We start from the raw sequence: 12,304 nt of genomic DNA, 5'->3' as shown, positions 1-12,304 counted from the left end.
ATCTGGTTTATGAGACACCCAGAGAGGAGAGGGGAAACAGAGTCACAGGGGACGGTAAATTACGTATGCCAGAGTTGGCTTCATACAGGGCAGTGCTAGTATGTCGCCTCTAATAAATCCTTTGAATTTTTTTGAAGTTTGGCTTGAGAATCATGATTGAATTAGGGCGATTGCTGGAATCCTGACATCAAGTTCTAAAACATGAACCTTCTTGGCTGCTAGGACCTGCCTGATTGTTTGGGGTGGTATCCTCCGGGCCCTCTAAAGTATTAAGGGCAATTTATAAACAAACCTTTTTGGAGAATTGTTATCATCCTGGTGAGGGGCGTTGCTGACATAGATCACATTAGAGAAAGCCTGGCTGGAAATTCTGGAAGTCCATATATCTTAAAAATTCCAGAAGTTGAGAAACACTGGAACAGAAACAGCAGGTAAAGAGGCCTCTCACCTTACGTGTGCCCTTGTTGAGGCTGTGGTGGTACTTTAGATCTGACGGTAGACATCTGGGTTTCTTGCAGTGGGTGGGCATCATGTTGGCATCATTGAGCCCTGGTGGCACAGTGATTGAAGTGCAGTATTGCAAACTCTGCTCACAGCCTAGCATCTGATCCTGATTGGGGCTTGTGTAGAATCCCTTGTGACTGTAGACAAGCCACTCTCAATTCTGTATCTCGCAAGAGGGAAGGCGCTGAAGCAGAAGAGGAAAGAAGGACACCAGGAAACCAAATCTTCCATTAAATAGAATTTCTTGTCTACCAACCAGAGGTTATTTGGGATTTGGGGAGTCCAGATGTGGAAACTGTGGTCCTTACGCATGCAAACTGATGCTTAACCTCTGCATTGTCAATGCAAAATTTCATCAAACTTTCTTCAGAAATATTTCTGTTTCCTGTTATTTCCTCTCTAGAAGAAGACTATCATATCTTGGCTGCGAAGATCTGGACAAATACTAGATGGCAGAAGAACGAGACTAAACAGCGTTAATTGTTTATTTCTGCCCTTGGCCATCTGGACTTTTGCCCGGATATCGTAGTCCTAGTCGTCCCGTCCCGACCCCACCAGGTTTTTAATTTCAGCAAATGTTCTAACAAATTGTATATGGAAATATTGCCATCTTGTGGCAATGGCAGAACCTGTAGGAGGAAGGAAAATCTAGTCTTAACTGGATAAGAGTTAGGAATTTGGAGAGAGTTTGGAGCGCTCGGATTTCTGTGGTGTCTTCCAAGAATATTGGGCTTTGAAATCCCCGGCATTCTTCACCATATCACCTTTGAGGAATTCTGAGAACTGTCCCAGAACATCTAGAAAGAGCAAAGCTGCATAGGGCTGTTTTAAGTCAACAGGTCCACAATGAAGAGCAATCAGGAGAGGGAGGGAGGAATGGAGGGAAGAAAAGGAGGGAGGAAGAAGAGGAGGAGGAGAATAAGGACAAGGAGGAGGAATGGAGGGGAAAAGAGGACGGTGGAAGAGGAGGAGGAGGAGGAGGAGGAGAATAAGGATGACAAGGAGGAGGAGAAATGGAGGGAAAAGAGGGAAGGAGGAAAGGGGAAGGAGGAGGAGGAGGAGGAGGAGGAGGAGGAGGAGGAGGAGGAGGAGGAGGAAGAAGAAGAGGAGGAGGAGGAGGAGGAGGAGGAGGAGGAGGAGGAGGAGGAGGAGGAGGAGGAGGAGAATAAGGATGACAAGGAGGAGGAGAAATGGAGGGAAAAGAGGGAAGAAGAGGAGGAAAGGGGGAAGGAGGAGGAGGAGGAGGAGGAGGAGGAGGAGGAAGAAGAAGAAGAAGAAGAAGAAGAAGAAGAAGAAGAAGAAGAAGAAGAAGAAGAAGAAGAAGAAGAAGAAGAAGAAGAAGAAGAAGAAGAAGATGATTCACTGAGCACGTTGCCAAATAGGTTTGATTTCACAGATAGTGGATATGCCTTCTCCTAGCAAATTCACTCTCTGTGACGCAATGCCTGGAGCATTGTGCCAAAAGAGCTGAGTTGACAAATCTGTGGTGGGGTGAGGGGGCTGAATGGCATCCAAGTGGGAGGGAGTGTGACCTTTACACAAAAGACGACAATTGTTTTGGGCTGCACAGACTGCTGCATAGAAAACCTTTGAATCACGGGTTTACTCTTTAAATGTCAGCACCTCTTACTCTGTTTCCCGTATTTCATTCCCTTTGCACCTTCACTCCTCCAATTTGGCATAGCCAGACTACTTTCGAGGTCTCTGTATGGCTGGTGGACGGTCGGTACAACTTATTAGATGAGTAATGTGAAGGAAAATTCGCACAATTGGCTCAACCAGGTAGATTAAAAGGCTAATCAGTGCATTTCACTCTTGAGAGTTTGCCTACCTCTATAAATGTATGTCTATGATAGGGTAGAGACCCAATGTACTGATGAATCCAGTTTATGGGGGTATTTTACTGTACAATGCACAACACAGTTCTGGAGTTCAGTTCTTCAGACCTGATGAAGCTTCTTGGATGAGAAGTGAAATGTCTTCTTCCTCAAGGAAAAAAACAATAGCCTAAGTTGCCTTCAGACAACTGGATGAGTGAGAATCTCCATAGATATTTTCAAGGCAAAAAACAAGAAAGTCTAGGTGCATTTTTGGGACTTACAACTATACTTTTATCTGAGAAGTCAAACAAATTTCCCTAGAAGATAGTTACATATGGCAGGTGTAAGACCATCAAGAATCAGGGAGAACTTTTTACTCCTTAGCATCCTAGGGGCTGGTCTCTTAATAATCAACTATCAGTCTTAGTTCATTCTGCAACAGGGCAGACTTCCAGCAAAAGTCATTGCTCCATTGAGTATTCTGTTATGACAGCAATGCCTAGGTTGTCCTACTCTTTGTAGAATCTGGATGACACATCCTTTACTGGAATGTATGTCTGGTTGTACTGTGCACCTACACACGGGTCTAAAATTTTTCTAAGGTAGGGTTGTGTGGCTGAGGAGACAGAACAAATATGACTCTACTCATTGCAGAATACCTTATGCCACCAGACTTGAAATTCTAGACCCAGAAAACCTAGAATTATGCCACCTTTGGTCTGATCTAAGTATAGTATATAAAATCATACATTGAAATGTCCTACCTGTCAATGAATACTTCAGCTTCAACCAGAACAATACAAGAGCACACTATAGAGACAAACTCAAGATAAACTGCACCAAACTTGATTGCAGAAAATACGACTTCAGCAACAGAGTGGTCAATGTCTGGAATCCTCTACCTGACTCTGTGGTTTCTTCCCCAAACCCCCAAAACTTTAACCTTAGACTGTCTACTACGGACCTCACCCCTTTCCTAAGAGGTCTGTAGGGGGGTGTGCATAAGCGCACCGACGTGCCTACCGTCCCTGTCCTATTGTTTCTTTTTATTTTTCTTATATGTATCCATTTCATGTATTCATAATTATGTTTATACTTATACCTATTATCTTGTAAGCGATTGACAAATCAAATCAAATAAATAAATAAAATAAATGAAAACTGAATGGAAAGTAATGGCCACCAATCTTTTAACTTGCCACTAGATGGTAGTACCAACACACTAGAAACTCTGGTCTAGCACTTGTTCTTCCACTTCCTTTGTGCTTTAAGCAATGTGCTGATTGAATTTTTGACTGAATTGAAATTGGCCACCGAGGACAGGCTGTTTAGATGGCTGTGCTGAGATGAGTCCTGAGCATTGCTGAGCCCGAAAACGTAAAGATTGCGAGCCAGGAAAAGCTGAGTTGCTCAGTCAAGATCAAAGACAATGACAACAACTGAAAGTTTCACATGAGAAGAGTTGATGAAGTCAACGATAATCGGTAATTGCTCAAAGAGAAGTTATAGTCAGCCGTGGTATTTTACAGGAACAGGAACACGTGGTTTGCATTACTGATGTTCTTCAAAATTGGAAAGTTTCTATGCATAATAAAAAGAGTTGAGTTTGTCATGAAATTGTTCTCACACCGCTAAAATGGAGGTGAAAATTTTCTCTCCGGTATCATGATAGCTGATGAAATATGGCTCATTGTGATCCAGAAATGAAGCATGATTTCAAGAAATATCAACATAAAGTTTTACTACAGAGGGGGAAAAAATTAAAAACACAGGCTTCAGCATGAATGTTCAAAGTTATAATTTGGGGGGTGGGGTTGCAGAGAGTTTTATTCCCATGGATTTCCTTGCACCTGGTATGACTACACCTCAACCATCAAAACTTTGAAACAATAGAACATAGAACATTAGGGTTAGAAGGGACCTTAGAGGTCTTCTAGTCCAACCCCTTGCTCAAGCAGAAGGCCCTATATCGCTGGTGGCTGTTAGGAATCTGTCCAACAATTAATTGGGTTGGCAATATATAAACCAACAATGTATGTTTGTAACTTTAAGACAAAATCACTGCATTGATTCCAATTGGTTGATTGTATTGTGAATTGCCATAAGAGGGAGCTAGAGATCGTGGCTTGCCCTCTCTGCCATTCTGTCTCTCTGACATTCTGCATTTCTGACATTCTGTTGCTAAGGTTCTCTGTTGTATTTATGTTGTGCTTATACTTTGATATCTTTGTTTACTGTAAATGACAAAGGCAACCGGTAAGAAGTTTTTGTAATTGGATATTCTTTGGACTGTAAAACGTATATGACCTGGACTGTTTATTGGACTGTGCCATTTCTTAAAGTAAACTCAAGGGTGGGTTTCTACCGGTTCTGTTCACCTCTGTAGAACCGGTAGCTCTGAAGAGCAGCAGACATAGAACCGGTTCTATATCTGCTGATGTTTTTGCCCACCTGCCCACCCGGGCTCTTACCTGACCTTTATTTCCTGATTTTTTTCAACTTCAGCTGCCCTGCGATGCACAGCTGCAGTTTAAAAAGGAGGAAAAAAGGGCTTTTTGAAAGGCTACTTCTCTGCATGCAGCATGCTGATGACGATTTACAGGCACACGCCGGCAGCGTGCAGAGAAACACATCGTAAATCACTGAACCTCGTAAATGACCTAACTGGTAGTTAACCCTGTCGGATCCCACCCCTGAGTAAACTTTTAACTCAATTTAGTGTATCTGTGTGGGGCTGAATAATTATTCATAACTACTCTCATAAACGTTTCCATGTGCATATCCTTGTTACTCAAGGGTTATTCTGTACATATCATGACAGTCACCAACCTTTTTCGGCTCCCGTGCTGATAATTCAGCATGCGCTCACATGCCAGCATCCAGAAGGCAATGCATGCTGGGGGCCCCACACCCCTGCGCATGCGATTCCCCCTCATGCACAGCAAATCTGTGCATGCGCACACGATTCCACCCCTCATGTGCATCTGTGCATGCATGTGCAATTCCCCCTCGTGTGCTGCATCTTCACATGCGCATGCAATTCCCCCTTTTGCACCGTCTCTGCCCATGTGCGCGCACAATCTCCTCATACAGTGCATCCCTGTGCATGCGTGCGCATTTCCTGCATACCCCCCTCCACCCCCTGTGCATGCATGCCAGATACCTGACAATCAGCTGTCAGGTGGTGGTGCACAAATGCATGCACAGTGGGGCTCTTCCGGGCAACCTCTCGTGAGAAAAAACATTCCCAAATGAGTGGGAATGACCCAGGGGACCCTGGTCTAGAATACATATTGATTTTGCGGGGCCAGTCAGGGGACACACATTTCTTATTGTAAAGGATGCATACTCTAAATGGCTGGAAGTCAGCATCATGCAATCCACAACAACAGAGGCAGTAATAAGAACCCTAAGGAAACTATTTGCTACACACGGCCTTCCGGATATCTTAGTATCCGACAATGGGCCTCAATTCACAGCCACACAGTTCGAGGGATTCTTAGCACAAAATAGGGTACGACATCCATCTCATGACAAGATCCATCTCATCCTGGGCACCCCTTTTTTTAACTATTACCACCTGGCAGATGGTACAGAATAAATAGGCTGAAAACCAGCTTCTATCCCAGGGCAGGAGCTCTTTTGAATTCTGCTGTATAGTGCAGTGTTGGTGCGGTGTCAGGGGTTTCCGGTTCAATGTGTGGAGGGTGAAGGATGTGCGTCTGTGTTTATTTTCATGGTCATGATGTGCACTGAAGATGGTGTTTGATTTCGTTCTACGAGGTGCAAGGACAATAAAGTAAACTAAAATTAAAAGACATGCCCTCTCAGCGCCTTGTCATACACCCACTAATGGTTCGGCTGAATGCATGGTTCACCACATGAAAGAGACACTTCAGAAATATGTTTGCCATCACGGCCCTAATCAATCCAGACAAATGCTGTCCAATCTCTTCTTAATAACCTCCAGTGAAGGAGCACCCCCAGTTTCTAGAGGCAAGCTGTTCCACTGATTAATTATTCTCATTATCAGGAAGTTTCTCCTCCGTTATAGATTGGATAACTCTTTGATGATCTTCCGCTTGTTACTTCTTGTCCCGCTCTCAGGTGCTTTGGAGGAGAAGGCAACTTACACATCACTACAACAGCCCCTCAAATACTGGAAGACAGCTAAGACTACTAGACATAGCTCAGTTGTTCATCTTGGTTGCTCTTCTCGGCACTCTTTCCAGGATGATTAATGATTAAGCCTTGTTTGGAAGAACATTTTGCTGCCCCTGAACAATGCTAGGTCTCACCTCCCATGAGCCATCCAAGAAGCAAAGTTAAAGTTGGATCTTATCCTTTTGTCTCATCCTGTTGTGGCGTGAACGGCTGAGGTCTCAGAGAGTGAGGACTCAGATGAGGGGCCTGCGTGTGATTCAGGGATGGGACCAGGACCATCAGGGAGTGGAGTGCTGCCTTCGGAGATTGTGGAGGCTGGCAGAAGCGAGGAAGAGGCCCCCGAGGAGCCTGTGCCCAGTCCGTGTGCGCGCAGAGATGCTCATAGGAAAGAGCAGCTGCAGCAGCACGGGCAACTCGGGAGTAAGGCTGCAAGGTAATGGCCCCTCCCTTAAGGGATAAAAGCCAGCCTGAGAGACCGGGATTCTTTGCAGGAAGCAAAGAAACTCTTGCACTTCAAGCCTTGTGGAAGTTCAGAATATCTTGGTTTGTGTTTGGGGACTTTTTGTGTTTGAAATATTTCTTGGTATCTTTATCTCGTGTTCTTGGCAGCCTTGCACAACCTTGGCAAGACTCCTTCTTATCAAAGAAAATTAGTTTTAATAGCCTTTTAACTGTGAATGAACGGAATTCGCAGAGAATCTGGCATGCGTGGTTTTGCCTTTATCTCTGTCTGGTGTTTGTTTACCTGGAACAAGGTTTGGGTCAGAACACATCCACCATACATGCCAGACTTGGCATTCTGTGATTTTTCACCTTTTCTCAAATTTTCAAGGAATGACTTTGTTGGACTCGAAGGGGAAAGTCGTAGAGGATGGTCAGGACTAGGCAAGGAATGATGTTTTTCATGATGGTTTTTCAACATTTATCCACTGCTGGCAAAGTGTCCAAGTGTGTCATGAACAAAAACCAATCATGTTTGTTCTCACAAGTAACATGTGAATTGGAATGTCGGGGGAGGTGGAGTAATGTCACCTCACAATGTTATTGTGCAAATTACAAAAACTCACATCAATTGCATGACACGATTTCTTCCACCTGTGTGATAGATCAAGCATGGAGTCAACATCTGGATGTTCAACCTAAGTGTGCGCTGTTCGTTCAGGGATGAGGTAAATTTTTTCACCCAAACATTAACTCAGCATCTGTGAAAACTTCACTGCAATGCTAGTTCAGAACCTTTAGAATTATATATAAAACCCTGTAAAAAAAAATATTTTTTTTTGAAGAACGTTCTTTTAAAGAAAATGGTGACCCAGTATTCCTGCTTAGCTTCAATTATTCTGGTCAAAATTCTTTCATTCATAATTAAAATTCTATTTACTGCTTAGGTAAATTCTGCTAATTTGGTAAACAGTTTTAGCTTCCATACAGTTGTGTCAATACAGAATGTCTGCAGGTGAGTTATTGTTTGCTTATTTTTTTTATCCTGCCTTGATTATTTTTATAAAGAACCCAAGGTACAAACACACCAAATATTCCTTCCTCCTCCTCATTTGTACACAACAACAATCTTTTGAGTTGGGTTGGGCTAAGAAAGAGGGATTGGTCCAAAATCAGCCAGACTGCTTCTGTGTACCTAAGACGGGACTAGAATTCACCATCTCCTGGTGATTGGCCCAAAGTCACCCAGCTGGCTTTCGTGCCTAAGGAGAGACTAGAACTTCCTGTCTCCTGATGATTGGCCCAAAGTCACCGTGCTGGCTTTCGTGTCTAAACCAGGACTAGAACTTCCTGTCTCCTGGTGATTGGCCCAAAGTCACCCAGTTGGCTTTCATGCCTAAGGAGGGACTAGAACTTCCTGTCTCCTGGTGATTGGCCCAAAGTCACCCAGCTGCCTTTCGTGCCTAAAGGAGGACTAGAACTTCCTGTCTCCTGGTGATTGGCCCAAAGTCACCCAGCTGGCTTTCGTGCCTAAGGAGGGACTAGAACTTCCTGTCTCCTGGTGATTGGCCCAAAGTCACCCAGCTGGCTTTCGTGCCTAAACCAGGACTAGAACTCACCGTCTCCTGGTGATTGGCCCAAAGTCACCCAGCTGGCTTTCGTGCCTAAGGAGAGACTAGAACTTCCTGTCTCCTGGTGATTGGCCCAAAGTCACCCAGCTGGCTTTCGTGCCTAAACCAGGACTAGAACTCACCGTGTCCTGGTGATTGGCCCAAAGTCACCCAGCTGGCTTTCATGCCTAAGGAGGGACTAGAACTCCCTGTCTCCTGGTTTCTAGACAGATGCTTTAAACCAATAATTACTGTTAATGAACTCCCTTCTTTTATAGGTTTTTTTTTTTTATATTGAAATACAAGAATATATCAGCAATCGGCGCTCTTTCCTTTTTACAATAAACATGTATACCAGATGTGCGTAAGTCCAATCAAGACTTTAAAAAACAAACAAAAAACAAGCAAAGATGTGTCCAGGCTGAATTTCTGATCAACTCAGAGGTGGATATCCAGCAATGGTGCTGAGCCCTTTGTCTCAAAGTAACAGCTTGGAAATCCACCGTTTGCAACTGGCGGCTCTTTCTGGAGAATGCCCATAACATGCTCTCAAAATTCAAATGTGTGCCCTATTTATTTTTTTTAAACAAATGTTGATTGTTCCTGTCACCTACTCTTCAGACTTAGAATAGAATAACAGAGTTGGAAGGGACCTTGGAGGTCTTCTAGTCCATTCCCCTGCTTAGACAGAAAAGCCTACACCAATTCAGACAAATGGTTGTCCAGTCTCTTCTTTAAATGCCTCCAGTGATGCAGCATCCCACAACCTCTGAGGACAAGCTGTTTCACAGGTTGATTGTTCTAACTCTCAAGAAATTTCTCCTTAGTTCTAGGTTGCTTCTCTCCTCGATTAGTTTCCACCTATTGCTTCTTGTTCTGCCCTCGGGGGCTTTGGAGAATAGCTTGACCCCCTTCTTCCTCTCTATGGCAGCCCCTCAAATAATGCTATCCTGTCACCCCTTCATCAAACTAGACATACCCAATTCCAGCAACCATTCTTGATACAAAGCTCATCCCTTTTTATGGGGGTTAAGAAAGACCCGGAGCTTATTACAAAGACTTAGGTTACATCTGGGATGCCACGAGTTGGTGATTAAACAAGCTTTTACTCATTCCCCTATTCCACCTCCATCCCATAGCACACATGATTCTCTTGAGGGCTAGTCCCTTGGATATGCCAGCAGCATTTGAAGCAGCTTATGAAGGATGGGCAAATTAGAAGGAAATTAGGCCCACGCCGTGCACAGATATAAATCTCTGTTTATAAGAACTTTGTTCCCTCTAAGGTTGTTGTTTTTTTTAAGCACAAGTTATTTGCATACCGTGTCAGATACAAAGACAGTTTCATCGTTTGAGCAGTTTAAAAAATAAAGTCACATGGTCCTGTTTTGTAAGGTCCTCAATAAGAGCTCGGAAAAGCGGGGGAATCGAAGTGTCGAAATGCCGCGGACGTGGGGATTCACACATCCCTCGCGCACAGGGTCTCTAACGTGGTGCGGGCTCTCAAACATGACAAGTCCCTGAGGGTCCATGGGTTGAGTGGGGGGCTACAGCTTTGTATTCCGATGGTAGGATGGGACATGGGCAGAAGCGTAGGTCGGCTGGCTGTGCCATGTCGAGACCGGGTACAACCGGTGGCGTAGTGCGCTGTCGTAAGAAGTGGGGTAGTGGACGAGGCTCGTGCCCAGAGACTGGCCTAGATCCGACGCTTGGACGGAGGCAGTTAATAGCGGGGTTGGGAAGGCGGGGATAATAAATGGGTTGATGGAGAGAGACTGGATCAGCGAAGGGCCCTGTTCCTTGAGATGTTCTCCTGGGCCGCTAAAGTTAACGGGCAACCTCAGCATGGTGCCCTTGTACATGTTCTGGAGATGAGGCATGGGAGCTACTGGAAATCTGGACCCTGCCACCGTGGCCTTCGGCTTCGCTATCCCCGGCTGCCCGCCGGGGGACATCCCTCGATCCAGGCTATTGTTTGGGTCTACCTCCTTGATGAAGGGGGACACTGCCTTGAGCTTCTTGCCATGCAGGAAATAGTCCTCCTCTGAAGCTCTTTTCTTCTGCCCGGAGATACTCGCCTGACCTGGAGACACAGGTGGCCCTCCGTTCTTGGAGACCTGTGGGCTGACCTTCGCCAGGTTGACCACAGGTGGGACCCAGGAAGCTTTGACTGCTTGAAATGGGGGAGACCCTGCCTTGGTGCTCAGGGCACTTGCCTTTAAGGCAGACGATTGCTGATGGTCTGCTTTCCATGGTGGACCTGACTTCCTACGGAGGTCTTCAGGTTGGTCTTCCAAGCTCTCCTGCTTCTTCTGAGACCCAGCTGCTCCCAGGGCATCTTTTCCAGGCTTAGCATAGGCTGGAGAAGTCACGGGGAGATCCTTCAAGCTGGAATAATACTCCACCGGTCCTCGAAGGCCGCTGACAGGTTTCAAGACGGTGCTGCTGGTGGCGTGGAAGTAGCCACAGAAGACAGGTGGCCCAGTAGACAGGTGAGCGCCAGAGCTTTCCTCCTCTGCTTTCATGGACCCCGGGCCCTCCTTGAAACCTGGAGGAGCTTTCATCAAACCTTCATTGGCTTTCCCAACCTGGGAAAAACCTGGAGATCTGCTGGAACCATTCCCCTCTGCTCCTGTCTTTAGGGCCTCTTTCTGCAGATGACCAACCTCAGAGTCCAAGCTTGGTATTTCCCGGACCCTGATCTTCTTGTATTCGGGACAGTGGCTGAGATGCTTCTTCTCATGAGCGTACAAGCATTCGTCCTGGCTCACCTGCGCCAGAAGTTTCTTCTTGGCCAAGGGAGACATGATGCCATTGTTCCCCTTGAAGTAGAAGCTAGAGAAGAGCCGGGTGTAAGCCTCGGAGCAACCATGGGATCGACAGTTTCCGAGGCAGCTGGTGGTGGACTGAGTCTCATCCATCTCTCGGCTGTTGGGAAGGGAGAGGCGTCCCTCGGTTGGCTCCCGGTAGTGATTCGGCTCCGTCCCATTGGGAGGTTTGGGGACCGAAGCAACATCTGGCCTCACTTTCTCCGGCAAACTCTGCAATGAAAGGAGAATGTTTAATTGACAAGGGGTGACAAGATGGAGTATGTATCCTGTAATAAACATCTGCAGAGACGGTCAGTTCTCCAGGTCATGATTATCCCAACGGTACTTTTTCAGGAGGCAACTGGACTTTCTGGTTTTTTTCTTAGAAGACGTTTCACTTCTCATCCAAGAAGCTTCTTTGGCTCTGGATGGATGGTGGGGAAGAGAAGGATTGATACTTGGTCATTTGCATCCTATTAGAGAGTCATTGAGGCTACTTGGAGGTTTATCTTTGTCTCGGGGTCACCTAAGTGGTGCTCCTGGTTGCTGTAGTCTGCAATCTTTCCCTCTGGAAATCCATTCCTTATTCCCACATCATTCCAAGGGTCTTCATCCCAAATTGTATAGCTAAAAGTCTGACTCAGATGACCCCGAGGACACAGAGAAACCTCCACGGGCTTCAATGTCCCTCTCAAAGGATGCAAATGACCAGCTCTGTCTGCAAGGAGTATCAATCCTTCCATTCCCCACCATCCAGTTCAGAGCTGACTGGATGAGATGATTGGATGAGAAGCGAAAAGTCTTCAAAAAGAAAAAAACTAGAAAGTCCAGTTGCCTCCTGAAAAAGCACCTTTGGGACATTCTGTAATAAAGGTTTTTGTCTTAAGCTTCATATTAAAGTTGAAATAATAGAAAATATCAGTAGCTCGGGCTTTAGGTTTTGGGCATGGTTTAT

The 12,304-nt window shown here is 45.4% G+C and overlaps 1 protein-coding gene across 1 annotated transcript in view; it reads right to left on the bottom strand.

The window, feature by feature from the left end:
• Positions 1-9,625: 9,625 nt before the first annotated feature.
• Positions 9,626-12,304, bottom strand: part of ARID5A (AT-rich interaction domain 5A) — a 39,840-nt gene continuing 37,161 nt past the window's right edge. Inside the window, exon 7 of the mRNA XM_026715163.2 lies at positions 9,626-11,580. Within this exon, the coding sequence (XP_026570948.2) occupies positions 10,087-11,580 (1,494 nt within the window). The 3' untranslated portion in view covers positions 9,626-10,086. The remainder of the gene's footprint in view (positions 11,581-12,304) is intronic.

The sequence above is a fragment of the Pseudonaja textilis genome, chromosome 9 (assembly GCF_049901715.1).
Source record: "Pseudonaja textilis isolate UNSWEBS1 chromosome 9, rPseTex1.2, whole genome shotgun sequence".
Lineage (NCBI taxonomy): Eukaryota > Metazoa > Chordata > Lepidosauria > Squamata > Elapidae > Pseudonaja > Pseudonaja textilis.
Note: the sequence above shows the minus strand (reverse complement) of the source record. Positions and strands in the feature narration are given on the sequence as shown.